Raw genomic sequence first — 24,986 nt, 5'->3', positions numbered from 1 at the left:
TTGGACAGAGGATGAAAATGGGCCCCGGCGAACCTGTCAGTGACTGTGCATGCAAATGTATACGCTAAGCAGACCTACCACTGCTAACAGTAATTGCGTTTATCTGGGGGTCATATGACTAAGTACAGTGTGTGTTGTGTGTTCCCATGAGTTGGCATGAATCAGTTATCTCATGAATCAGTTATCTCGAATCATTTCTTGGCCGTGATCTCTAAAACCACATTGCCGAAGAGCTGCTTCAGCCATGAAGTCAGTTGTCCAACTTGGGATGAGCACGGCCCCTGATCTCATATGCTGAAAAGGGGTAAAGAGCTCACGTGGGGTCCTCATTCTTTTGCTTCTTCAGACGTTCATAGACGCTGCCTTCACGACTTCACTTTGAACTTGCCAATTTGATCGCCTTGATTGATCAAGGATGGTTTATCGTGTTGTTCCTGCCCTGTGGTCTGGAGATAATCTTCAACAAACTTGGGAGACAACGAGATCGCCCGGTTATGTTGATCCTTTAGTGTGGCGCCCAGCCAATTAACCCCTCGCCCTCTAACCCCAAATCGCCTAGACTGTGGGGAAATGACCAGGATCGCGAGCAGAACAGAGCCAAAACCGCTCCGCTTCAACTCTGGATGCCAGCTTCCTGGGTCCCTCCCATCGGGTATCCGTGGTCCTGGAACGAAGGGCTTTGCCGGTATCTCCGGCTACAACAGCTGCAAGAATGTGAATTTATAGTAGTGATTCCCGTATCCACGGTCTGCGGTCTTTTTGTAGATTTGGCCAACCACCTAGTCACCTCACAGACTTAATCAACTCCGGGTAAAGATGGGCTTCCTCAAAGCTAAGACGGACTACGTCCAGCGGGGGGACGCGGCCTTCAAGCCGGGCCCCAAGTACGGTCACCTCTCGGAGCCGCACCCGCAGGCGGCCTCGATATTCTCGCCCATGGAGGAGGGCATGCTGGCCGTCTGGAACAGCGACATGTCCATGGCGGAGCTCAAGGAGCTCTTCCGCACGGCCCCGCCCGCCCTCCCCGAAGGCTGCCCCGAGCCCGGCAGGGACGTCGCCATAACGTACGAGAAGGTGCGCGTCCGCGACGGCGCCGAGGTTGAGGTCAAGATCTGGAAGAGCACCACGCCCCGGAAGAACTCGGCCCTCGTGCTGAGGATGCACGGCGGCGGCTGGACCGTGGGGGCCCACGAGTCCGAGGAGGCCGAGAACCGGTACCTCGGGGCGCTGCCGAATGTCGTGGTGGTGAGCGTCGATTATCGGATGTGAGGAACCGGGAGGGGAAATCCCGTCTTGTCCCAGTTAAGTGGCTTCTTGACTGAGTTACTGACGTGTGTTGAAGGGCCCCTGAGTTTCCGTTCCCGTATGCCCTGAACGACTCCTTCGACGCCCTGAAATGGGTGAGCCCATCTTTACTAGCATCGGTTTCGCATTCGACAAACAGGTCTAACTAGTCCCGCAGTGCAAGCTCAATGCCAGCCTTCTCGGCATCAACACCGAGAAGATCATCGTGGCCGGTTGCAGTGCCGGCGGGAACCTGGTAAGCAGAGAAAAAGCCAACGGCCCCGGGGGCTGCCCTCCCCAAAAGGAAGCCAATGCTAAACATTCGAACTCAAAACCAAAGGCAGCCACAGTCGCGATCATGGCGCGCGACGAGGGCGTCACCGGCATCGTCGGGCAGGTCCTGAGCATCCCCGTGATGTGCCACCCCAAGTTCTTCGACCGGGTCCCCAACAAGGACGAGCACGAGCTTCTGAGCTACACGCAGAACTTCGACGTCCCGCTGGTTGACGCCCTGCGCATGGAGTTCTTCTGGGACTGCTACGTCGGCGCCGACGTCCGCCCGGACGTGCTGCACTCGCCGCTGCTGTCGACCAACCTGAGGAACCTGCCGCCAGCCGGTAAGTCGGACGGAAACCTGAAAAAAAAAACGAGGGTTGCGCTAACGGAACGTCTGATCCAAAGTTGTGCTTGTCGCGGGCATGGACCCGCTCCGCGACGAGGGCATCGCTTACGCGCACGCGCTGCGGGCCGCCGGCGTGACGGCTGACGTGCACACGTACAAGGGTCTGCCTCACGGGTTCTACTGTGCCGTCGGGCTTCCGGAGACGGCCGAGTATATGAAGCGGGTGGTCGATTTCGTCCAGAAGTGCGCTGCTAGGGACTCGAGACTGTAAAAAGAGGCCGCGGTGATTTTTTTATGTGTATCCCCCAGTCGTTGTCTACCATTCCTTGGCTTCGCGGGACTTGCTGTCTTTGGCCGTGTTGTATGTTAGTCGTTAGACGGAATTTGCTTGTTCTCGCTCTATTTGACAGGCTGGACCGTCTTGAGAACCCGGCCAACTTCAACCACTTTCCCAATACCAGCGCGCTTTCGTGTTGCCCTGACAAACAGCTAATGCGGCACGCCTCCTTGTTAGTACGGCAGTGGTAAGGCGGAGGAGACTGAGGTGATACATGCACAAACAAGAGAAGGTGAAGACAGATTTACTAACTAAACTCGGCATGTGAAGTTGAATATATCAACTAGGCAACCTGGCTTCCTAGATACAAGGACTTCCTAAGCAGTACTAAGGGACGCAAGCGCCCACGAACGGGGTATCTAATGAGTACAAAGCAGTGCCCCAAACCCGTCACTCCACCTCAACCCCCCCATAATAGCTACCGTCAGCGCGAGCGACGCTAGCACGCTCACAGAGCCGTACACGTACGCATGCCGCCTCCTCAGGGCCGCCAGCTCGGCCACCCACGTGGACACAGTCGTCAGGCAGCCGCAGAAGCCGTCCTCGACGCCCTGCAGCACCTGGCAGGCGACCACTCCTCCGCCGACGGATCCGGACGCGTGCGCGAGGTCCCACGCCATGGCCATGACTGCCGTGCCGAGGGTGTTGACGGAGAAGGTGCCGAGGGGGAAGGACGCGACGCGGCCGTTGAGGTACAGGGATGCGTAGAAGCGGACGAGGCAGCCGAGGGGCGCGAGGGCGAGGGCCACGGTGGCGCGGCCGCGCCACGAGTCGTGCGGCGGGAGGGCCGAGAGCAGGACGGCGCCGACCCAGCAGCCCGGGCCGAGGACGACGACGAGGCGGTCGAGGACCTTGCGCGTGAGGCGGTGCGGCAGGGACGGGGTGACGGGCTCGAGAGCGATGGCGAGGTGGGCGCCGGCGAAGAGGCCGGCGAGGCTGACCGAGACCGTGAGCAGGATGACGGCCAGGAGCGCCATGAAGGAGTAGCCCCCGTTCCTTGAGACGATGGGCCCGGCGGCCGGGGTGGGCAGGTCGTTGGACAGAGCGAGGAAGGCGTCCCGGATGAAGGACGAGAATGATGTAAACGAGCCGCAGAACCCCGTCGCCAGGCCAATGTAGAGCGGTATCGTCTTCTTGGTCGCTGCGTAGGCCCTCTTTGCCGCTTCCAAGTCTATCGACACTGGTTCTGACCCCGAGCCGGTCTCTTCATCTCGGCCATTCCGTCTCGACTTTTTGATCAGGTTCTCGTACGTGGGCGTGCCCCATTCATCTCTGAACAGCATGCGATCCTCGGCAAGGAAGCCCAAGAACAGACTGCCGCCAAAGTTGGGCCAGATGGACGAGAATATGACTGGCGCCCCGGGGTAGTAGGTCAATGCTTGCAAACCCAATCGTGCCAGCGTCCCAAGGATTGCAAAGAAGATGAGGTACGAGATGGTGTAGACCTTGGTTGCGAGCCTGGAGATGAGGGGCCTCGCACTCTGCTCATTATCTGTGAGCATCCTTCTCGGCGCTGGCCGATCCATCCTCGGGCCCAGCTTGATGGATGCCGACCTCCGCCGCTGCTCGCGCATGTACTCCTGTCCGCGATTCCTCACTTGTTCCAGGCTCCTGTGTCGGTATATAACATCCTCGTCGGGATTCTGCACCGGCGACACATCCATCATCTCGTCCAGGTTGGCATACTCGTCGGGGACATCGTACTCGACCGGGTCGGCAGTCGACTGCCGGCGCGCGTTGCGGCACTCTCGAGCAGAAGGCGCCCGGGACAAGCGGGCCCCCGGGTATCCGTCTGAGAACGGTTCGCTGACAGCCCCGTGGCTCCTTCGGCTGCCGAGACTCCGTCGTCGGTCGACGGCATCCTCGAGCGAGTTGACATGCCACAGACCGTCCCCGTCCAGGTTCTGGACTGGCGGTTGCATGTACAGGTCGTCGTTGCGGAATGCGTCGGGAATGTCGTATTCTACCGATGGCCTGGACGCACGGCGCTCGTTTCTCCTGATGCGGGAGTCCCGCGACCGGCTTCGGGGTATCTCGTGGTCGGCAGGGCGATGCTGAGAGACGGGGGAAGAGAAAGGGGACGGGCTGTCGTCATCGTCATCCGGATTGCCGCTGCTGTCGGCACCGGGGGGAGGTATTCCCTCCTGCTCCCTGGGCTGCTGCGACATTGTGTGGCCCTGGTTTTGGTGTTTGATACGGAGAGGCCCTCAACTGGCGCTTCCGCCTTAAAGCGCGCATGGCAGCCTGCTGTCAGACCTTAATGATATCGTTGGAAGTCGGAAGTGTACCGGAAATAACGGCATCGGGATCGGGTGGAGCAAGCTACTGCGGATAAGCTCCCGTCCTTCTAGTTATCAGTAGGTAGTAGTATCAGGGACCCTCACAATCTAGGTAGTAATCTGATACTGGGTATCTGTAGATACCTAGAGCTTGACAAAGTTTCCGGTTTTCACGATTGAGTCGTGATAAGAAGGGAAGGCAAGGGGGTGAGTAGGAGGAATGGCTTTGTTCCCAGATGAGAGCGGAGTTTGGTAAAGCTTGGGCTGAGCTGCTGTGAGTTGAGTGGCTTATCGACGCTCAAGCCTGCTATACCCCGCCATCATCACTCCCCCAAACAGGTCAGACACTCGTTGACCGCCCTTCAAGCAGCCCTTGAGATTGATATATCTAGAACCTGCTCTCTAGCACAAAGAGCACAAACCCTCCCATATATTTCTAGATCCCCCTTGCCCTCGTCTAACTCTCTAACTCAGTTCCTCCACCTATTACACCATCATGTCGGCCCCGTCCCTACCGCCCAACGTCCATGTCTCAAGCCACCCATGCTTGTTGGCGAAGCTCAGCCAGCTTCGGTCCAAGAACACTAGCCCAAGAGATGTGAAGACACTGGTGCACGAGATCTCCATGATACTAGGCTGCGAAGCCCTTGCCCAGACCATCACAGCCTCGCCAGGTCCCCAGGTAAGCTTGCCTGCCATGCCCCAGCAGTGGCCACCTCTTGACCCAGCGTTCCGTGCTGTGCTGACCGCAACTCTTCCAACAATACAGGACCAGACACCCCTCGGCTTCGAATATACCACGACCGAGGTGGGGCCGGAGACCATCTCTCTCGTACCCATCCTCCGGTCCGGCCTAGGCATGGTAGAAGGTGACCTCCCTCCCTCCCTCCTCTTACACCAGCCCCTCCCCCTCCCTTAAACAAACACCACCCTCTAACCCCCTCCCCCCAACCAGCAATCCAAACCCTCCTCCCCGCCCCCGTCCCAGTGCACCACCTTGGCCTCTTCCGCGAGCCCACGACCCTCCAACCAGTAGAGTACTACAACAACCTGCCCAACCACCCGACGACCTCCCCGGACGCCCCCCAGCCGACCAGCCTGGCCGTGATCCTCGACCCCGTCATTGCCACGGGCGGCACCAGCGCCGCCGCGATCCAGACCCTGCGCGAGTGGGGCGCCGCCCGCGTCCTCGTGCTGTCCGTCGTCGGCGCCAGGGAGGGCGTCGAGCGCGCCGCCGCAGAGTGGCCCGCGGGGGTCGAGCTCTGGCTCGCGGGCGTGGACCAGGAGCTGACGGACCGTGGGATGCTGAAGCCCGGGCTGGGGGATGTTGGGGATCGGTTGTTCTTGACCATTGGGAAGTGAGGGGGGGAGGTTGATGAGAGGGAGTTGTTGCTCCTGGGGCATTTCGGACGGGCTGCTGGTTGGTTGGATGGCACGGTGAGATTGTGGGGTGCATGCATATCAAGGGGTTGTGGTTCCTAGGCAGTGGTTTCGGGGTAGGTGGCAGGCGTTAAATGGAGTCTACGTTGATCTAAGAGACACAGAGAGAGACAGGGCCAGGGCCTGCTGTTGCAAAGTAAAGAGTGCCCGGCTATTTGTTACCCACGAAGGGTCTATAAGTATCTCCTCCTCGGAACAAGGCAGCAAGCAAATATATTGACCTCCCAGCTATCTCCCCTCCCTAGACAGGTACGTACGCCTCCTCATCGACAAGCGTGTCCGCCTTCCAGCACTCCTCAACCCACCTCTCCGTCACGATCCGCGGCACCGTCCTCCTCGAGCTGACGCGGTACCGCACCTCCGCCGCCAGCTCCCGGCGCGCCGCCCCGTCCGCCGCCACGACCACGACCTGCGTGACCGCCTCGTCCTCGATGCCCCCCGCCACGACCCCGCCGCCGAACCGGACGTAGTGCTCCAGCCTCAGGGTCCGGAGGTCCGACACGCCCTCGCCGAGCGCGAAGTAGACCCTGCACCGCCGCCAGATGGTGCCCTTGATCCGCTCGAGCGGGTGCCCGTGCTCCTCGAGCTCGTCGACGAAGCGCCCCGCGTCGAAGTCGCCTTCGCCGCCCTCCCGCAGCTCCTCCGGCTTGGGCATCCCCGCTAGGATCTCGGACAGCTCCTCCACGTCGACGCCCCTCGCGTAGCTGTCCCCGTACCTATCCGCATTGCCCCTCGCCACCTCCCTCATGGCGTCCGTCGCGAAGAACAGGTGGCCCTCCTCGAACGGCAAGGGGCCTGACCCGCCGCCTCCCCCTCTACTCTTGCCCGCCTGCGCGAGGCAGTCGAGGATCCACTTCGGCCTGACAATGTCCACGTCGCCGCCCTTGATCAGGCTCGCCACCTTGACCACCTTCTTGTCCGCCACGAGGACCAAGCCCGGCTTGTCCGGCCGCTGGCTGATGCGGCCTCCGTTCTCCTTGATCAGCGCCTCGAGCTGCGCCTTCGTCTTCTTGATCGGCTTCACCGCCTCGGACAGGACGCAGAACTCGAGGCCGTCAAAGGCCTCGGTCCGAGGCTGCACCACGGAGGAGGAAGAGCCCGCGCCGGCGATGACGAGCTTGCGCCTCGCCCGCTTGGTCGGGCGGCGGCGGCGGTTCTCGATGACCATCTCCTTGCGCTCCTGGACCTCCCTGTCGACGCGGTTCTTGACCTGGTCGAAGCCGTCCACGTCGAGCGCCGTGTCCCACGACCGGTCGAGGCGCAGGCGGCGGAACCGCGGGAAGCGCAGCGTCCAGCCGAGCGCGAACTGGTCCGACTGGCCGATGGACGCGGCCTTGACCGAGACGACGACCGAGTCGCGCGGCCGGATCCACACGTCGGGCCGCTCGTGCTGCAGCCGCTCGCCGCCGCCGAGCTCGATGAACCGCGACGGCGGGTTGGCCGCGTCCCAGTCGGCCCACCTGCCCTCGGTGTGGTGCCGCATCTCGGCGTAGTCCTCGGCTCGGAAACCGCCGCCCACCTTGCAGATGCTGAGGCACTTCTCCGGGTCGGCACCCGCCCGCACGTAGTTCTCGCTCACGCGCAGGCCGCACAGGAAGCTCGATAGCGTGCCGCCCCGCCGCCCGGACCCGTAGTAGCCCCCGATGACGACGACGTCGAGCGACTCGCCAAACTCGGACATGTACTCGGGCTTGACCTTGATCCAGTCGTCGTTGCGGCTGTTGAGCCGGTACATGGACCGCGGGTTCTTGAGCACGAGGCCCTCGGACGCCTCCGCCACGACCTTGCGGAGGAGCGGCTCGATGGCGTCGGCCGAGGTCGCGCTCTCGTACCCGTGGATCTCCATCCTGCGCGGCTCGCCGGGGACGGCCCTCTCAAGCGCCCGGTGGCGGTCCCTCAGCGTGTAGCGCGTGAGCGGCTGGTCGTTGAGGTAAAGGATGTCGAAGACGCGGTACAGGGGCCGCGCCCCCTTCTGGCTGAACGGGTTCTTCTGCTCCGAGAGCGCCGCCGTCTTGAGCGTGCCAAAGGCCACGATCTTGTCGAGGTCCGGGTCCCAGGTGATCATCTCGCCGTCGAGGATCAGGTTCCTGACGCCGTCTGCAAACGCGTTCTTGAGGTGCCGGGTAAGAGCAGAGTTGTCGTCCTCCAAGCCGCTGCCGTAGAGATAGGTGTAATCCTTGGCCTTCCTGGACCAGAAGCTGAAGCGCATGCCGCCGGGGACCTGGTCGTCCTCGACCATGTGCATCTGTATGCGCTCCCCGTCGAGCTTCTCCTCGATCCAGAACTCGGGGTCTTCTTCTGTGACGCCGAGATACTCGACCATCTTCTGGAACGAGGCCGGCATCTGGAACTGCGCCAGCTGCGGCTGGAAGCACTGCATCAGCGTGATGCCCGTCTCCTCCTGCTCCAGCCGCACGGCCGGGTCGCGCAGCTCCCAGCAGACCCTCCTCAGGCTCGACGAGACGCTGAACAGCGCCTCGGCGTCCGGGTGCCACAGGTGCAGGAACGTGCGCTCCGTGGCGCCGACCTTCATCTGCTTGAGCACGATGCGGATCAGCCACATCATCTCCTCGGCGTTCATGCGCCGGTAGAACTTCTCAAAGATGGGCAGCTGCTCCGTCTCGCCGCTGGCCCCCGACAGCCGGTCGAGCAGCACGTTGACCTCGCCGATGCGCATGTCCCCCGGCTCGGTCCTCAGCTGGCGCTTGCTCAGGACCTCGAAGCAGCGCCCCGCAAAGTCGCCCGCCATGCGGCTCGCCGTCGTCTGGCCCGGCAGCTTCCAGTGCAGGAGGCTGTAGCCGTCCTCGGAGTTGCGGTCGATCTTCATTAGCTTGACTAGGAGCTTGCCGATGGTGTGCTCCTTCAAGCCGTACACGCCCCTGTCGCGGTCCTTGTCGGGCAGGATTAGGCGCAGAGCAGGGTAGAAGTCGTCCCCCACCTCGGAGCGCCATCGCGCCATGAACCGCTCTATGATGTGCCGCCGCTGCTCGTGCGGGGAGACCTTGGAGGGGCCATGAGGCCCGGCCTTGGAGCGTGGCAAGGGCCTGCCGCCCGTCGGCTGCTTCTTGTTCTCACTTAGCGGGTTGAAGAGAGTCTGGTAGAGCTCGGAGAACAGGAGGGTCTCTGAGTGGTTCCGTGGACGGTTGGGGTATCTAGGAAGCTAAAGGTGAGAGCGTGTTTACGGTCCAGCCAGGGACGGAACCCACTTCTCATTAAGTTCCTCGAGGGTGAGAGGACCGGAGCCATATTGTTGCTCATCTTCTTCCTTTGCATCCTCGTCTGGTGACCTTGGCCGTTTGGCTTGGCTCATCTTTGTGTGTCTGAATGGTATACTTTGTGTGTCTTTTCATGGCAATGCATTGTCGTCTTCATCAAAACCCGACATGGTCTTCACTGAGATGGCTAAAACCTACCTGATGTCATACCCATCCAGGCAGGCGCTGAGATGATTGGACGAAAGTTCTAGGTGGGGCAAGGGTTGCTGATTCAGCTGGTCATGATCACTCACTCAGGGGGTGTTGCCTAAACATTTACATCCTGGTGGGAGAGAAAGGGGTCAAGAGGAGAGTAAAGTAATAAGAACAAACAGCTAGTACTATTATTAAAGGAATGATACAGAGTTACCATTAGGTAGACACCTTTCAAGTAGAACAGTTCCAGTCTCACTTCCAACATTGCTCGTTTTCGTCTTCATAGGTATCGCAATTCCTCCTCCATCCGCCCGCCTATCCACCTGGGTATGGGTATAATACTGACCTTTTCTTTTTTTTTCTTCTTTTTTTCTTCCGGCTTCATTCACTCATCTTCTCCCTCGTCTGTCGAGTACAGTTCCATCACACTATTCTCGTCCCAAGAACGTCGGCGCCAATGACAGGAGCCCCAGAAGGGTTGACGGTGGTGGGGTTGACCCTCGACTCGCCCGCCAAATCGGCGACGCCGTAAGTGGGGACGGCGTTGGCACGCGGGTCGCTCGTCAAGCTCGCGGTGCCGTAATTGGGGTAGGGTTTGACAATCGGCTCGCCCGCGAAGCCGACGCGGCCATTGAGAGCCGCGGGGCCGTTCGGAGCAGCAGCAGTAGCAGAGCCATTGGCGGCCGCGTGGGGCTTGCGAACAATCTCGGGCGTCGACGGGATATCGTTGCTTCGGGCGGCGTTGCCGATAGAGAACACTGGGCTCTCCCACCGATCGCCCTTGCGCGCGAGCTCCTTGTACTCGGTGGCCTTGGCACTGGTCTCGCCCGGCAGTTTGATGTTGGGGAAGATGCTCTCGTCCTTGGCGACGGCGAGGTTGACCTTCTTGTCGGCCGAAGGTTGAACCTTCTCCTTGCCGTGGAGGAACTGCTTCTGGATCGCGGATACGTATCGGTTATAGATATTGGGAGCCTCCTCTGGGTTGGCGCGAGCCTCCTCAGCGACGCGGTCTGCTTCTTTCTTGATCTGGAATAGCTTGCGGTCAAACTGGTCGAACTGCTCACGGATAGCCTTCTCGGCCGCCTTCTTCAGCGCTGGTCGGAAGACCCTGAGCATGATTGGGTTGAACAGGTTGAAGAGCAGCTTGTGATTCGACTTGGTCAGCTTCATCTTCAAGTTCTTCAGGTCGACGTCGACCTTGTCGATCTTGAAGAAGTTTTGGCTATCTGCCGCGTTGGCCGACGTCAGTCTCAGCCTGGAGGTGAAACCCTCGCCCCCGAGAAGAATATTGGCCACGCCCGTGTCGGTGAGAGTGGGGAACCCTTCCTTGCGCTTGATGTAGTAGCTGACATTGCGCAGGTCCATCTGGATGCCGGCAATCGTGACTTCGGCCGAGTGCTTGTTCTTGTTGGCGATGTGCTTGCGGCCCCATCGCACATAGTTCTCGCTGGAAATCTCGAACACGTTGGGCATGAAGTTGTCGCTCTCAAGGACGAGGTTGTCGATGACGGCATCGATCTTGTGATCCGAGTACTCGATACGAGGCAGCGGGATGTACCGCGTATTCTTCAGGATGGCGGGGATAATAACGTCGGTCAAGTCCTTCACTAGGTGACGCTTGAATGTGGGCTTGCCGTTCTCATCGTTGCCCAGGTGAGTGAAGAGCTTGTTCATCGATTCGCCGTAGGCCTTGTTCTGGGGATCTTGTTCGAACTGGTCGCCCAGGAACTTAATCTCGTCGACGATTCGGTTGGTATGAGCCCGGTATTTCTCGCGCAGGAGATAATTGCCGTGATCATGGAGGCGGTGCCACTCCTCATTCGAATGGTCATCCATGATGTAACCTTGCTCCTGCAGGCATCGTCGGATGTAGCGGTTCATGGCCCTGAACCAGTCCTTCAACTCTGGGTCTCTGTCGGCATCTTCGTAGATGGTGTTGATCGAATCCCACAAGTCGCTGGTCGAAGTCCCATTGGCAAAGCGCTCGATGAGCGTCTACGATTTTGTTAGCGAATATGGAGGGGCTTTTGAAGCTTGGGACATGCAGACGCACCCTGAGATCGGCCTCAGCCTCGGCTAGCCCAGATCTGGTTTCCCTGAGGGAACCGGAGCCGTCCTTTGCCACTCTGTTGGCATGGTCGCCGTACTGATCAGCCAGGTCAAGCAGTGCAGAGATGGCGCGCTGATAGTCGGGGTGCTGTTGGCATTCAACCACCATTTTCTGCGTTGCGTTAGCCACTAGTCCGTCAACAGGAGGGAGGAGCTTGGGCTTACCTTGAGACGCCAAACGGTCTGATCGCGACGCCCTTGGGGCATCTTCTTGGAGAAGTAATCCTTCAAACGGGCTCGGTATTCCTCAGCTTTGTTCTGCGAAGCTTCTGTGGCGGCCTGGGCGCCAACAGCAGCTACATTAGCTGGATCCCTTTGCACATCGAGGCCGGAGGTGGTGCCGGGTTGCTGGGCTGAGGGTTGGGCGGCAGTGGTGCCATCGGCACCTTGTGGCTTCTTGAAGACGCCCTGGGCTTGCTTCTTGAAGTTTTCCTTGGAGAAGTCGGGGGCGTCATGCCAGGTGTTGTCCACGGCGGGGCGGTCGATCTGGGAAAGCTGTTCTTCCGAGGGTCTGGCCTGCGAGGCCAAGTTGGAAGCGGCATCGCCTGCCATGTCGCGGAGAAGAACGGTAGCATCATTGACTATTCAACGTGTTAGTCCCAAGATTTCTTAGCAAATGGCCGTGGAGAATGGACATACGAAGCTTTCGGAACTGGCCATTCGTGATGATCAGAGTTCCCAAGGTCCTCAGACCCTCTAGGGTCTGATCGCCATGACGGCGAGCGGTTTCCTTGTCGACTGGGGCTCCAGGCACATGGACGGTACTGGCGTCGAATTGCGTCGTCTGCCAGATGAAATCCTGGAGGAGATTTCCCTGGTTCTTGGACAGTAGCAAGTGTTTTGACTGCTTGACGACCTCTCTGACATCACCAATGAGAGCTTTGCCTTCGTTGGACAGTCTGGTAGACGGGTTGGAGAGCGCCCGGGACTCGAGGAAGCTGTTCAAGGCGACATCGATTTGGTCATTCTAATATCAGGTATCGTTAATGGACAGCGTCGGGAAAACCTCACGGGCGATCTAAGCGTACCGAAGGGATCTTGCCATTCTGAAATGCGCTGATGATTCCGTATATTTGCAACTTCCTGTTGACATCGGCATCCTTCTCCTTGAGGTCCATCGGTTTGTTGACGTTGGGGACTGCTGTCGCCATGTCTGCGGTTCTGGCAATCACTTGTATATGTGCTGCTTTTGGGGTTGGTAGATAGGGGCAAAGGTGCGGGAAAGCAAGACACAAAGCTGTGGTATCAGGTAGTACAGGAAAGGGGAAAGGGGAAAGGGAGGAATTTGAGGTATTATGGAGGGATGGAAACTTTTGTGACGGAGATCGGATGTTCGAACTGATGACAGCGAGGGTTTATAGGAAAAGAAGCGTGAGAGTGACGTTGGTGGAGCTGTGATTTGGTAGATAGAGTGCGTCATAGGGAGAAGGCAGGCACGACTTAGGTGCCATGCCATGGCTTGAGTAGGTAGGTACCTAGGTAGTACGATGGAATCCGAGACCCGGCCAAGCGCGGGCACCCAATGACGATCATCTAGGTGCCGAGGTACTTAGATGGGTGCTACGAAGCAGGAATACAATGCGATCATGATCGACCGGGGCAGGAGCGATTCCCCCTTCGATCCATGGGAGTTCCTGGGGTTCCTGGGAGTTCCTGGAGGTCTGGCCACTACGCGGAATGCAGGACAGCCGCCTTGGCGCTTTTGGCATTCCATCGACGGGTCGGTTGCATCTTCAATCGGCGACCTGGTGCCGCTACTGAATGCTTTGGTGTGTTCATCTATTTCTCTGGTTCTTCAGTTGCTCGAATGTTGAGGCAGTTCCGCAAGCAGCTGAGATATTGTTTGGCTGAATCCGTACCAACCTTTCGAATTCTAGACCCATAGGCGTAATTGATCTATGATGTCATGGCAAGGATCATCCCCTTTTAGTAGCGACCTATAATTACCTTAGGTACCAGCTATCTCCACTACAGTGTACACAATGTGTACTCCGTACAGATATTCTGCAATCAGCTCCAAATCGACAGTACAATCAATGCGCAAACAGACAATATCGAAAATTCCCCATTATCTTCGGGGCTGTGAGCAATATACCGGCAAGAGTTGAACAAGGTATTGTATCTAGGTATCTTGGCAATCATATCGCTGAGCTGTTCCTTGGCTGTTGTGGTATTGTTTTTGTATGTAGATACGTACATCCTTAATAAGCCTTAAGCCAGGGAGCTATGACCAGGAATGACGTCGTGATCAGCTTCTGCCAGCTGCATCGACAACTATCTCCACTGTCCAACCGGAATTATAGTGGCTGCCAAAGTGGGACACGTACCGAATGTTCGGGCCAGTGGGAACACATATCTGCTGATGGTTGGTTGCAATGGTCGATCTAGACCTCAGTCTCTTGGCGGTGCCAGATCGGAAACTTGTTTTGCAGCCCTGACACGCGCGTCAGCGATATCTGGCCATCTCACCACCTATATGCCCTTACCCTGCCTGATGAATGTACTCGGATTGCCGGTTCAATAGCCTTCAGGCAACGCAAACTGGGACTTCCACTCTGAACGACATACTTTACCTTTGGAAGGGAGTAGGCCATCTGATAATCAGCCTGAGTGTCTCCAAGATGAGAGCAGGTGAGAACATACTAACCTGCCTCAGGGGGTCGCACTGAAACCCGGGAGCCGCTTAGTGAAAGATATGGAAGGGCTACACTAAGATGACCAGCTCCAAACAGAGCCTTGGGGAAGATATGACTGCTGATAGACAAGCCCTCGTTGTGTCGACATTGAGTAGTTGAAGCAGAAAGGGCGAGTCTCAATATATTGTTTGCTATGATTGCGATAGAGGTGAAGTGAGACAACTGACTTCTTTATTTTTACCCATTTAAGTACCTCTTCAACTAGACTCGAGGATTTCCCCTCTGACCACTGGGATGAAGTGAATTACTCGATCCGCAAAGGAGAGAACTAGCCAAAAGAAGGCAAAATAGGAGGAAGACGTGAACAATAAGGCCTTATCAGACGCATTTTACCCCTTTTCAGGGACAGTGGTTGCTGAGCGAAAAGTCAGTATCACCTGTGGTTTTGGGGCACGTTTTTACAATACTAACAGCGCGTAGAGCATATTCGTTCGTCAAAATCTTCCCCCGGCACCACCATGGGGAACCATTCTTGGTATCTGTCGACGAAGGGTTCGTTCATCTTCTGTCTAACCGGCCTCCAAGGCGCCAGTTCATCTGAAATGTGGGTCAGAGGTGTGGTTGACGAGTTGCCGAGCTGAGCGACCCAGAGCCTTCCTTCAGAAATTTATACACAGAGGTTTCTGCCTGTTGTGCATGTCGCGCATCCAATGGAGCACCTGATTCGCAGGCTCCAAAAAGGTGCTGATTGGGAGACACTGTTTATTGCTCTTCGATCATTACTCGTAGGAAGAGGGAGACGACCACAGTTGCCGCGTGCAGCGAGCGGTACTTTCCAATCAGACATTGAGATTCGTCGGTGGAAATCTGAGATGAAAAGAGAAATGAAAAGGAAAATAAAATAGAAAATAAAAGGCCTTGTGTAATCCCCTACTCTGTACACTTGGGTCTATCCTTACCCCTTTTCAACCAAGCTGTCCTTTCTTGATTTCTTGAAGCTAACTCGCACTCCTTCTTCTCGTCGTTAGCTGAATCCGAGAATCAATCGACTCATTCCTCCTATCAGAATCTCAGACAGGGAAGCAATGGCACCACCTTATTTTGGTGTTTCCTGGTTTCTAGTTAAGAGTTTAACATTTCGTCAGAAGTTAATACGAGCCATCAGAGATGCAGTATAACCAGGTCCAGGCTGTGCGACGTAGGACTGAGTAACGTGAAATGTGCCTGATCAATGGCGTCTGGTCTGAATTGCACATTGTAAGGCCTCCTACATATATTAGTGCGCCCTATGACTGAACATCCCCACCCCATCACCCAGCCTATTTTATTTTAGTTCGCAACCTAGGCAATACTCTCAACTCATTAACCTTCAGCAGCTCATCATCCAACACAAATTAGTACCCACCGTTAAGACACCTTAGTCATGGCCAACGAACTCCCCACCATCGATCTCTCGGCATACTTTGCGTCTTCCTCGTCGATCTCCGAGGCTCGACATGTCGCCCAAGATATGTACACCGCAGCATCAACCTGGGGCTTCTTCGTCGTCACCGGAACCACCGTCTCACCAGAGACGCAATCCTCCCTCGTAGACTCCGCCAAAGCCTTCTTCGACCTGACGCCCGAGGTCAAGATGGCCCTGGACGTCCGCTCCGGAGGCGTCGCCTGGCGGGGGTACATGCCGCTGGGCGGCGAGCACACGCACGGCCGCACCGACTGGAAGGAGGGCCTCTACGTGGGACCCGAGCACGCCGACGACCACCCGCTCGCCGGCGCGCCGCTGCACGGCCGGAACCAGTTCCCGGACGAGTCGCTTCCCGGCATGCGCCCCGCCGTGCTCGAGTACGTGCGCCAGGTGAGTGAGCTGGGGAAGACGTTGACGGACCTGTTCTCGCTGGGCCTCGGCTTGGAGGAAGGAGAGCTGCGTCGACGGCTTCTGGAACCGGAGCCTGTCGTTCTGTTTAGGTGCTTCAAGTATGTCCCGGTCAAGAAGGAGGTTGCCGAGAGTGGGGAAGGAGGAGATGGCAAGGAGAGCTTCGGTATTGGCAAACACACCGGTAAGCTCATCATGAGGGGCATGCGATTGAGGCATAAGCTGAACATATTTGCAGATTTTGGCTATCTCACCATTCTGAAGGTCGACTCGCCGGGCCTCCAGGTGAGCAGGACTCCAGGATGCCCTCAAATCTTTCCCTAGCTGATGACTCGGTCAAGGTTCTCTCACCATCGAATGCCTGGGTTGATGTCCCTGTCATTGAGAACGCCTTCATTATAAACAGTAATTTATTCACCAACCAACCCCTTTTTGGCCCTCCGCGTACTAACTCTCCCCCCTACAAGTTGGCGACATGTTCGACCAACTCACTAGCGGCCGCTTCCGGTCCCGGCCACACCGCGTCGTCCGGCCCGCCCCGGATTCGCCACCGCGCTATTCATTCCCCCTCTTCTTCGACTTTGCCTGGAACGCGGAGATGCAGCGCCTGCCCCTGGAACACCTGGCCCCCTTGTCTGAGCAGGATCAGGCGGTCGCCCGAGACCGCTGGGCCGGAACCACGTTCCGAGACGTCGGGGGCACATGGTCGCAGTACCTGGCTCGCAAGGTCCAGAAGGTGTTCCCCCACCTAAAACTCCCGGACTTTGAGCCGAATGCCGCGCCGTCGACGAGGTTCACACGGGTCGTGGAGGCGGCGGCGACTTAGGTCTGATACTAGTGACACAGCTCTCTGTTAACGAAACCAGGAATGAAAAGGGGGCTGATTTTCTTCTTCATTTCACGACCATCCGGCTACAATACCATGCAGCCCGAGCGTCGGCCAAGAATATATGTTGTCTATCTATTTGCCTACTTGTCCTATTTATTTACTGATTTGTATCCCGTTTTCTCCCCTATTCTAGGCGGGTTCAGAGAAACTAACACCGGCTTGGTTCCGCCAGCTCCATCATGTCTTGATACAGGGGAGTGCAACTTTCAGCAATGTCCATTAAAGTCAAGGGCAATTTGGTCAGTAACTAGGTTCTCCGTTCGTCCCGCCTCTTTCCCCCCACAGTCCTCCACACAAGTGTACACGCGCTACAACTGTAATAGCACAACACACCTTCCCCTTACCTCGGGATCTTGCTCACCAGGAAGCTAGGAGGAAAACAGAAAGGAGGAGAAAAAATCATTTATGTTTCAGATTGTTTTCAGGCTATCCGAGATATCTGGACGTAACACTGAGCTCAAAGAATCAGAACGCTCACAACTAAAAAATGTGGCGAGTCTAGGTTTCTAAACAGGCTCTTGGCCATGAAAGCATTTTCTCCCTCGAGCCTGCTCGAGTCGAAAAGGCCGGCGCTCTATTACATGGTAACAAGTTTAAAGGTCTTAGGTAGCCCAATACTGTTAGGCATTAGATCTTTCAGAATTGCAATTGTAGATAATAGGTAAGAGCTTTACGTATGTAGGAAAAGGGCAGGAAGCGAGAAGAAACCAGGGAACCCTGCAGTTTTGTTTGGTGCGTATGATTATACAAAGTATTTCGCTATCCTTTCTTTCCTATACCTTCTTCTCCCACTCTCTAATTCCTTGTTTCCTCTATTCGATCACTAGCAAATCTACCTCCCGTTTTGCAGCTTCTTTTGTATCACTCATGTCACAGGACTCGGAGCTCTTTAGTCCACCGACTGACACGCTTCAATATATATCCCAAATGAGGATACGTTGCCCACACTCACGGTTGATAAAACATTCAACACCACATCAATCAATCCCATCCAATACCACCTCAATCAATCCCATCCAACACCATCTCATTCAATCCCATCCAACACTTCAATCAATCCCATCCAACAATGCCCAAGAAGCCACATCTGTTATCCACTTCCTCGGGCAAGGTGGACTGCTGCGCAACTTAAAGCAGTCGTCCACCTTGCCCGGGGCAGAAGATAACAGAGATTGCTTCTTCTTGGGCATTGTTGGCTAGGATTGATTGATGGGATTGATTGAGATGGTGTTGGATGGGAATGATTGAAGTGGTGTTGGATGGGATTGATTGAAGTGGTGTTGGATGTAGAGATGGAATTTCCGGGTGTTGTGTCCCGACTGGAGAATTCGTTTTGTTTACGGCGTGACTTGTTAGGGTTCACGGCAGGGGGTTGACTGCCCGGTGTTATGTGGGACGGCCTTCACTCTATCTCTCTTTACACGCGGACAGGCATAGAATTGGAAGAAACGAGATAATAGCACGGATCTTGTCTCTAATATGTGTGTAGCTAATGCGCCAGGTCCAAGCTCGATCTATGAATGCAGCATGTCCAAGCAGCGTTATCAATCAGCCAGAGAAACGGCTTCTCAATACACGGCAGTCGGCACTAGAGTGTGAAAAGCCCGCAACCCCCGATGTAATGCCATGATGAATTACCGCAGTAGGTACTGAGTATTGCTTGGACCCCGTCCAAAGGGTATTATATAATCAAATAAATACGGGGGCAAACAAATTATTGGCATGTCAAGAGTCATTGCAGCATTTAGACCGTTCCTGCAACTTGATTCAGTGGTAGCCAGCTGTTTCTACACATAGATAATCAGGCACAACAATGGACAACAATGACTAGCTTTGACAAAGATGACGAGATCAACTCAGTTATCAGTCGAATCAGATTTCGATTTTAAGGGCCAGTTATCTCCATCTATCTCCGAATCACCAAAAGAAGTCGTCGACGTATGGCACGGATGATGTCACCCTCCATCCGGACGGCCCCTCCGGATCCCGAAAATTGTCGGCCCCGATGATCTTCGGGGTCCCGACGATTAGTCGGAACCGCCTCAGTTAGAAAATATCCCTGGTATATAAGGAGGGGGAGACGAGAACGAGGAGATGGTAGGTAATTAACTCTCGCCGATCAAAACGATCAACATAAAAATTAAATAAAGATTACCCAGCCAGATCTCACCACAATGGCACCACCCCCGGAGAAGACCACCTTCCTCTCCCGCGGCATCAAAATCGCCGGCCTAATCTACAAACCCGCCCCCAACGCCCCCGACCGCTCCGGCGCCGCCGTCATCATCTGCCACCCCTGGACCTCCATCAAGGAGCAGTCGCCGGCCAACTACGCCCGCGTCCTCGCCTCGGCGGGCTTCGCCTGCCTCACCTACGACGCCGCCTACCAGGGCGAGTCGGGCGGCTCGCCGCGCGACCTCGAGGACCCGGCGCAGCGCGTCGAGGACATCAAGAGCGCCGTCACGCACCTCGCGACCGGCGCCGCCGCCGCCGCGGGCGTCGACGCGGCCGGGATGATCGGCGTGCTGGGCATCTGCGCGTCGGGCGGGTACGCGGCGCACGCGGCGCAGGCGGACCTGCGGGTGCGCGCCGTCGCGACCGCGGCCGCCGTGTGCGTGGGGACGATGGCGCGGCGCGGGCTCGACAAGGACACGGCCGGCCCCGAGACGTTGAGGGCGCAGCTGGAGGCGGCGGCGAGGGACCGGGAGTCGGACGTGACGGGAGACAAGGTCGACGTCGTGCACCTGCTGCCCGAGAAGTACGAGGACGCGGCGGGCCTGCCCGAGTCGTTCCGGGACCTGGCTTCGTACTACCGCACGCCGAGGGCGTGCCACCCGCGGGCGACCAATACGTGCTTGCCGAGGAGCTGGGACATGATGGCCAACTTCGATGCGTTCGCGCATAACGACATGATCAGCCCGAGGCCGCTGCTGATGATCACGGGGAGCAAGGCGGCGACGAAGTGGTACAGCGAGGACGGGGTTGCGAAGGCCAAGGAGCCGAAGGAACTGTTTGTCGTCGACGGCCTGACCCACGCGGATCTGTATGACAACGTTGATGTGTCTGGGGCGAAGCTCGTCGAATTCTTTGGAAAGTACTTGGTCTGATGACAGGCTTGGTGTTGGGGAGACAGGAGCCTATTCAAAACTAGCTTTACTGGCAAAAGGGATTAACAGAAACTTGTCGTCCCGACTTGGGCCTCGGAAACAATTTTGGCAGCTCATCCTGAAAGGCTCAGCTGCGTGTTTCGGTGTAAGTTACGGTTTTCTCCCTGCCAAACTTAATTAATCTGTGAACAAAGTTTGTTTGTGACTCAACGAAGCACGTATAAATAATTCCTTTCCACCGCAAACATCTTGCCCATCCCTCGCTTCTCCCATTCCCAGAAAACTTAACAGCATCGAACATTGCCGTAATGAGGTTCTCCAAGGAAACACCAGAGGCTCGGGTTGCAATCGTCTTGGCTGAGAGCACGAGTTCTACGCCCAGCTTCAAGGCCCACATCCGCAAAACGCTCAAGGATGGCGTTTACGAGAAGGAGATCGCTCGGTACGTTGAGGCGGCGATGGAGAAAAAGGACAACTTCTTGCTGGTTTCCGCCGCAACCGACAGGAGGATCAAGAAGGCCGCCTGGGCCAGGAAATATAATCATAACGAGGAGACATGGGCTGCGCTCCTAAACGAAGAGATGTGCAAAAAGATAGAGGCTTACATTACCGCCGTCGACGCCGATGTCATCTCAACAAATCAGCACCTTAAGGTCCTCGTTGAACAATCCCCAGTGCGCCTGAACAAGCACTGGAAGGAGTCCAAACGACTAAGAAGATTGGTCGCGCAGATGCAGAGCAGCCTTATTATCCTTCGGGAGCAGACGAACCAGATCATCGGCATGTGGATCAACAAGATGGGTCGCTTTGGACGTCAATGGAGTAGCGATTGGGCGTATATCGACCTCTTGATCCGTCGATGCAAGAACCCACAGCGAGCAAGGCTCTCCCTGTTCCGGGACCGCCAGGTCAATGCTGAAAACCAAGAGGACTTCAGGGAGGAGGTCTTAAACGCATACGGCACCAGGCCCTGCGAGAAGCCGCATGGGCAGTACCAGGAGAGCTGGTGCTGTATCGACGGGTCCTGGGAGCAGCAGCCTTACAATCCCGTGGTTGAAGCGCGCCTCGTCCCCTACCATATCGGGGAGGCCCAGGCGCGGCACCTATTCGGACCGGCAATGGACGAGGACGGGCACTTGATGAGCCCCAAATGCGCCCTGTCGGTGTGCGCCCACTACGAATGGTACCTGGATTACAGCATTGCCTTCAAACCTGTCGAAAACAGCGACGACATCCAAATTGTCGTGCTCCACCCGTATCAGTCGTGTTTAGACCATATCGATGGAAAGATCATGACTTTCCACAACGAGTTCCGGCCTGCAAAGCGGTATCTATACTTTGCCTTTGCGACGGCGCTTCTGTGGTCAGAAAATCGAAGCTCCGGGCTGGTGGCGCAAGCACCTGGAACACGGACTGAAGGGGATAGGGGCGACGCCCGGAGTGTATTTCCGAACGTCTACCATGTTGACCATGGCCCGCCGAATCGCTCATATGTCGCGGAAGGAAGCCGTGGAATTTGTCGGCCTGGATGCAGATCACCCCTACACAAACCCAGGAACAGCTTCCCAAGCTGACGACGTCCAGGACATACTGGTGTCTGATTACGTCTCAGTTTCACTTTACAAGCACCCAATTACCAGATTGAAGCTTCCAGAAGACGAAGAAAGACGAGATTGGGCCGAAAAAGACCGGCTAGGTAGCTACGAATGGTTCATGGAGTAAGGGTTAGGGTTAGGGTTAGGGTTAGGGTTGTTGGCCTGAGGCACCTCAAAACGGCTGCCATTTCCAAAAGGAGATAAGCGTTAAAAAGGTGTACCACAGCTTACTAATTATATTTATGGGGCCTCCATTATCTTCATCCCCTGATCGTCCCAACTTTCTTTGTCCGCCTCACCTTGACTATCAGCCTTGCATTCATTCCCTGCTGCATGCCTATCGTCCCTAGTTATTTGCCCTCGCAGTGATACCACTCGCACTCATTTGCTGCTATCGCTATATACCCAGGGCTCATTTTATACAGCATTGCTTCAGCCCGCGCGCATTCTTTATTGCTTTGTCACATCGCTTCTCATGGGCTCATAGTCACCACGCCTCGTTCCGTGCCACAACCAAGAAGTCGTCGAACGGGGAGCAGGCGGAAAGAAAAGGCGAAAAGGAAAGAAGAAGACGAAAAATAAATAAAATAAGGATATAAGCATCAAAAAGCCATGGGCATCCTCAACCAACCCCGAAAGGTCAAGGCCCCCGCGCCCGTCATCCGCGTCGAGCGAGTCGTCGTCCAACCGAAGCCGAAGCCGAAACCGCGATCCCTCCCCTACCACCAGACCCCGAGCGGCAGAAGCGGGAGCGGCAGCGGCAGCGGCCTGCGCGCGACCCCGCGACCCCGCGCCGGCGCAAGCGCGTCGCCGTACCCCGCGTCGTCGTCGGCCGACGAGGACAGGAGCGGCAGCGCGCGGCGCAAGCGGAGGGCGCCCAGCAGCCGGTCGACGGCGAGCGAGGGCGTCAAGTTCAGCGACGACGACGACGATGACGACGAGGAGGACGGCGTCGGCGGCTACGGGGCCGACGGGGGAGTGGGCGCTTGGGAGGACGCGCTGGGCGCGCGGCGCAAGCGGCGGAGGAGGGCCGGCGCGGGTCGGCCGGTGGACCTCGATCGGCGGATGAGGCATCCCGGGCTGTGGACCGGGGGCGCAGGCGGAGGCGGCGGTGGGGAGGGTGGGGAGGGTGGGGTGGAGATGATACACGCCGCCGACGTGGCGTCCCTGGAGCTCAGGTGCGAGCCGACGCTCGGGGTTGCGGCGGACGATGTCGCCCTGGAACTGAGGTATCCCGGGTCGCGGCAGCAGGAGAGGTATGTGCAGAGACCTGCCACTCCCGTCTACACCATGGAACTCTGCAGCGCATTGCTAACTCGCCATCCTACGGAATAGATACGAGCTTGTATGGGGAAAGGACAAGATCGACGCCGTCAAGGATATCATGAAGGCAGTCAATTTCGTCGCTTATACATATCTAAGCGACCTGGATGCTCGACCGTTTACCGATCCGTCCACCGGGCTGTACCGACAGCTTGAAAGAGCATCGAGCAAGAACGTTTGGGACGGGAAGGCGTTCAAGGCCGCCGTGGGCGAATACAACAAACGGCTCTTGGCGCTGCAGGAGGACGGCACCATTGCCAAGACCCTCGACGGCCTCCACGACCTCCCAAATGACCTAGTCGCCTTCATCCTCGGACAGGTGTACGATCGGACCGTTGCACCCAAGGTTGAGCTTCTGGCCAAGTACGAGAACGGTTCCGACAACGTCTATGGCGAGCTCCTCGCCCCTTTCGTCTCCGACATACTCGTTGAAAAGATAAAGATGACGTCTGGCCAGGTCTTTGTCGATCTCGGCTCGGGTGTCGGCAACGTGGTCCTGCAAGCGGCGCTGGAGATCGGCTGCGAGAGCTGGGGCTGCGAGATGATGCAGAACGCATGCGACCTTGCCGAGGCACAGCACAGAGAGTTTTCTGCCCGGTGTCAGCTCTGGGGCATTGCGCCGGGCAAGGTCCATCTCGAGCGGGGCGATTTCCGAACAAACGACCGCATACACGAAGCCCTCAAACGGGCCGATGTCGTGTTGGTTAACAACCAGGCCTTCACGTCCCAGCTCAACGATAACCTAGTAAGCATGTTCCTGGACCTAAAGACGGGCTGCAAGGTTGTTTCCCTCAAGAGTTTCGTACACGACCACAAGAGCGCCTCGAATGACGTGGCCACGAGCATTCTCCAGGTCGAGAATCTCACATACCCTTCGGGGTATGTCAGCTGGACAGGTGCTGCGGGGAGGTTCTGCATCTCGACGAGGAAATGATGAGTCTTTCTATGTATGCTGTATGACTGTTGGATTAGCATCGAGCCGGATGAGAAATGACAGGCGGCAGATAACCATGTTTTGTGTAGGAGTTAGGATCAGGCATTGGGGGTCAGGACCCTCGCAGGCTCTTGTTGCATACAGCATCTGTTTTGGCCATGCAAGGGAAGCGGGCTGGGAATGGTCGGTTCGTCGCGCTTTTGAGGGGGGTCATGGAAAGATGGAGGTGTTCTAGTTTCACATACCTCTATAGAGCATAAAAATTTGATGCCATAGCAAACGCCCCTCTCTCTCGTCGAGCGAGTTATATCGCATAATGACCCTCCTCCGGACCTCGCTCGTATGTGCTCGGTAGAAATGCGTCCAGCGCTCGCTCCCCTGGTGCTTCCCCCGATATCAGCCAGTCACGCCGCCCGCGTGCCTCATCGATTCCTCGCCATAGCAGGCTCGTTGGCGCGGTTCATGTCCTCAGCCTCCTGGCCCATCTTGCGCATCCAGCGGTCGACGAGCTGGCGCGTCTCGTCCTTTGCCTTTGCGCGCTCCCGCTCCGCCACCGTCAGCTGCAGGTTCAGCACGGCCAGCTCGTCCTGCACGTCGGCCACGAGCTTGTTCTTCTGCCGCAGCTCGTCGTCGCGGTCCCGCAACCGCACCACGAGCGCCCGCCGCTCCGCCCCGAGCTCCCGCAGCGCCCGCGCGTCCTCGCCCGTCCGCGCCCGCAGGCGCACCAGCTCGTCGTCCGCCGCCCGCAGGCGCGCCTGCATCTGGCCCCGCGACCGGTGCGCCTCGGCTAGCTCGACGCGCAGCCGGCCGTCGATCGGGGACGATGGGTCGGCGGATTGGGGTGGCTCGCCGGTGGTTGTTGCCGGTCCGGCTGCGGCCCTGGCTGGGGTGGGGTCGGCTGGTGTCTGTGCTGCTGCCGCCCTTTCGGCCTCGAGGACGGCGATGCGGTCGGCGAGTTGGGAGCCTGGAAGGTTTTGGTTAGGGTGGGGTTGTCGAGGATTCGGTTGGGTTGGGTTGGGATGGGGTTTCCGTACAGACTTCTATGAGGTCCCGGTTGACCGGGTTGTTCCTCTCGGCCTCTCGAATGGCCGCGAGATACTCCTCACGCCAGCCGGGCATGTTGCTGCTCGGCGCAAATCCGCTTTGCC

At 57.3% G+C, this 24,986-nt stretch overlaps 10 protein-coding genes across 10 annotated transcripts; 6 read left to right on the top strand and 4 right to left on the bottom strand.

The window, feature by feature from the left end:
- Positions 1–572: 572 nt before the first annotated feature.
- QBC33DRAFT_535490 (alpha/beta hydrolase fold-domain-containing protein) lies at positions 573–2,470 on the top strand. The gene is made up of 5 exons (XM_060427631.1): positions 573–1,265; positions 1,343–1,400; positions 1,463–1,540; positions 1,625–1,901; positions 1,966–2,470. Exons 1-5 carry the CDS (start codon positions 817–819, stop codon positions 2,175–2,177), a joined length of 1,074 nt encoding a protein of 357 aa, XP_060284805.1. The 5' UTR covers positions 573–816; the 3' UTR covers positions 2,178–2,470.
- On the bottom strand, positions 2,277–4,745 carry QBC33DRAFT_383916 (CrcB-like protein-domain-containing protein). The gene is made up of 3 exons (XM_060424083.1): positions 4,628–4,745; positions 2,496–4,565; positions 2,277–2,395 (listed from the first exon to the last, which is right to left on the bottom strand). Exon 2 carries the CDS (start codon positions 4,409–4,411, stop codon positions 2,603–2,605), a length of 1,809 nt encoding a protein of 602 aa, XP_060284804.1. The 5' UTR covers positions 4,412–4,565; positions 4,628–4,745; the 3' UTR covers positions 2,277–2,395; positions 2,496–2,602.
- On the top strand, positions 4,716–6,093 carry QBC33DRAFT_607216 (uracil phosphoribosyltransferase-domain-containing protein). Its single transcript, XM_060432333.1, has 3 exons — positions 4,716–5,204; positions 5,292–5,391; positions 5,478–6,093. The coding sequence occupies exons 1-3, from the start codon at positions 5,019–5,021 to the stop codon at positions 5,882–5,884; spliced, it is 693 nt and encodes a 230-aa protein (XP_060284803.1). The 5' UTR covers positions 4,716–5,018; the 3' UTR covers positions 5,885–6,093.
- Positions 6,093–9,533, bottom strand: QBC33DRAFT_383722 (ATP-dependent DNA ligase). Its single transcript, XM_060424080.1, has 2 exons — positions 9,169–9,533; positions 6,093–9,114 (listed from the first exon to the last, which is right to left on the bottom strand). Exons 1-2 carry the CDS (start codon positions 9,270–9,272, stop codon positions 6,204–6,206), a joined length of 3,015 nt encoding a protein of 1,004 aa, XP_060284802.1. The 5' UTR covers positions 9,273–9,533; the 3' UTR covers positions 6,093–6,203.
- QBC33DRAFT_383733 (uncharacterized protein) lies at positions 9,534–12,833 on the bottom strand. The gene is made up of 5 exons (XM_060424081.1): positions 12,510–12,833; positions 12,121–12,448; positions 11,647–12,062; positions 11,426–11,593; positions 9,534–11,367 (listed from the first exon to the last, which is right to left on the bottom strand). The coding sequence occupies exons 1-5, from the start codon at positions 12,630–12,632 to the stop codon at positions 9,796–9,798; spliced, it is 2,607 nt and encodes an 868-aa protein (XP_060284801.1). The 5' UTR covers positions 12,633–12,833; the 3' UTR covers positions 9,534–9,795.
- Positions 12,834–15,245: 2,412 nt separating this feature from the next.
- QBC33DRAFT_383876 (uncharacterized protein) lies at positions 15,246–16,954 on the top strand. The gene is made up of 4 exons (XM_060424082.1): positions 15,246–16,174; positions 16,229–16,275; positions 16,332–16,395; positions 16,458–16,954. The coding sequence occupies exons 1-4, from the start codon at positions 15,541–15,543 to the stop codon at positions 16,814–16,816; spliced, it is 1,104 nt and encodes a 367-aa protein (XP_060284800.1). The 5' UTR covers positions 15,246–15,540; the 3' UTR covers positions 16,817–16,954.
- A 1,543-nt stretch (positions 16,955–18,497) lies between these two features.
- Positions 18,498–19,986, top strand: QBC33DRAFT_607210 (alpha/beta-hydrolase; the record flags this gene model as incomplete). Its single annotated transcript, XM_060432332.1, has 2 exons — positions 18,498–18,976; positions 19,030–19,986. Exons 1-2 carry the CDS (start codon positions 18,974–18,976, stop codon positions 19,984–19,986), a joined length of 960 nt encoding a protein of 319 aa, XP_060284799.1. The 5' UTR covers positions 18,498–18,973.
- A 52-nt stretch (positions 19,987–20,038) lies between these two features.
- On the top strand, positions 20,039–21,708 carry QBC33DRAFT_607196 (uncharacterized protein; the record flags this gene model as incomplete). The annotated part of the gene is made up of 2 exons (XM_060432331.1): positions 20,039–21,428; positions 21,490–21,708. The coding sequence occupies exons 1-2, from the start codon at positions 20,295–20,297 to the stop codon at positions 21,706–21,708; spliced, it is 1,353 nt and encodes a 450-aa protein (XP_060284798.1). The 5' UTR covers positions 20,039–20,294.
- Positions 21,709–22,709: 1,001 nt separating this feature from the next.
- Positions 22,710–24,119, top strand: QBC33DRAFT_535462 (DOT1-domain-containing protein). Its single transcript, XM_060427630.1, has 2 exons — positions 22,710–22,837; positions 22,917–24,119. Exons 1-2 carry the CDS (start codon positions 22,722–22,724, stop codon positions 23,836–23,838), a joined length of 1,038 nt encoding a protein of 345 aa, XP_060284797.1. The 5' UTR covers positions 22,710–22,721; the 3' UTR covers positions 23,839–24,119.
- Positions 24,010–24,957, bottom strand: QBC33DRAFT_607190 (autophagy protein 16; the record flags this gene model as incomplete). Its single annotated transcript, XM_060432330.1, has 2 exons — positions 24,010–24,802; positions 24,873–24,957. 2 exons carry the CDS (start codon positions 24,955–24,957, stop codon positions 24,261–24,263), a joined length of 627 nt encoding a protein of 208 aa, XP_060284796.1. The 3' UTR covers positions 24,010–24,260.
- Positions 24,958–24,986: the final 29 nt, after the last annotated feature.

Source organism: Phialemonium atrogriseum (assembly GCF_030411735.1).
Source record: "Phialemonium atrogriseum strain 8032-3 unplaced genomic scaffold QBC33scaffold_9, whole genome shotgun sequence".
NCBI classification, from domain to species: domain Eukaryota; kingdom Fungi; phylum Ascomycota; class Sordariomycetes; order Cephalothecales; family Cephalothecaceae; genus Phialemonium; species Phialemonium atrogriseum.
Note: the sequence above shows the minus strand (reverse complement) of the source record. Positions and strands in the feature narration are given on the sequence as shown.

Coding starts and splice junctions, on each gene's coding strand:
- QBC33DRAFT_535462 (XM_060427630.1), top strand. CDS start 22,722: ATGATACACGCCGCCGACGTGGCGTCCCTGGAGCTCAGGTGCGAGCCG. Junction 22,838..22,916: donor GGGTCGCGGCAGCAGGAGAG/GTATGTGCAGAG, acceptor CCTACGGAATAG/ATACGAGCTTGTATGGGGAA.
- QBC33DRAFT_383722 (XM_060424080.1), bottom strand. CDS start 9,272: ATGAGCCAAGCCAAACGGCCAAGGTCACCAGACGAGGATGCAAAGGAA. Junction 9,115..9,168: donor CTCGAGGAACTTAATGAGAA/GTGGGTTCCGTC, acceptor TTAGCTTCCTAG/ATACCCCAACCGTCCACGGA.
- QBC33DRAFT_535490 (XM_060427631.1), top strand. CDS start 817: ATGGGCTTCCTCAAAGCTAAGACGGACTACGTCCAGCGGGGGGACGCG. Junction 1,401..1,462: donor CCTTCGACGCCCTGAAATGG/GTGAGCCCATCT, acceptor CTAGTCCCGCAG/TGCAAGCTCAATGCCAGCCT. Junction 1,902..1,965: donor GAGGAACCTGCCGCCAGCCG/GTAAGTCGGACG, acceptor TCTGATCCAAAG/TTGTGCTTGTCGCGGGCATG.
- QBC33DRAFT_607216 (XM_060432333.1), top strand. CDS start 5,019: ATGTCGGCCCCGTCCCTACCGCCCAACGTCCATGTCTCAAGCCACCCA. Junction 5,205..5,291: donor CAGCCTCGCCAGGTCCCCAG/GTAAGCTTGCCT, acceptor CCAACAATACAG/GACCAGACACCCCTCGGCTT. Junction 5,392..5,477: donor CGGCCTAGGCATGGTAGAAG/GTGACCTCCCTC, acceptor CCCCCCAACCAG/CAATCCAAACCCTCCTCCCC.
- QBC33DRAFT_383733 (XM_060424081.1), bottom strand. CDS start 12,632: ATGGCGACAGCAGTCCCCAACGTCAACAAACCGATGGACCTCAAGGAG. Junction 11,594..11,646: donor AGACCGTTTGGCGTCTCAAG/GTAAGCCCAAGC, acceptor AACGCAACGCAG/AAAATGGTGGTTGAATGCCA. Junction 11,368..11,425: donor AGGCTGAGGCCGATCTCAGG/GTGCGTCTGCAT, acceptor ACAAAATCGTAG/ACGCTCATCGAGCGCTTTGC.
- QBC33DRAFT_383916 (XM_060424083.1), bottom strand. CDS start 4,411: ATGTCGCAGCAGCCCAGGGAGCAGGAGGGAATACCTCCCCCCGGTGCC.
- QBC33DRAFT_383876 (XM_060424082.1), top strand. CDS start 15,541: ATGGCCAACGAACTCCCCACCATCGATCTCTCGGCATACTTTGCGTCT. Junction 16,276..16,331: donor TCGACTCGCCGGGCCTCCAG/GTGAGCAGGACT, acceptor GACTCGGTCAAG/GTTCTCTCACCATCGAATGC. Junction 16,396..16,457: donor GAACGCCTTCATTATAAACA/GTAATTTATTCA, acceptor CCCCCCTACAAG/TTGGCGACATGTTCGACCAA.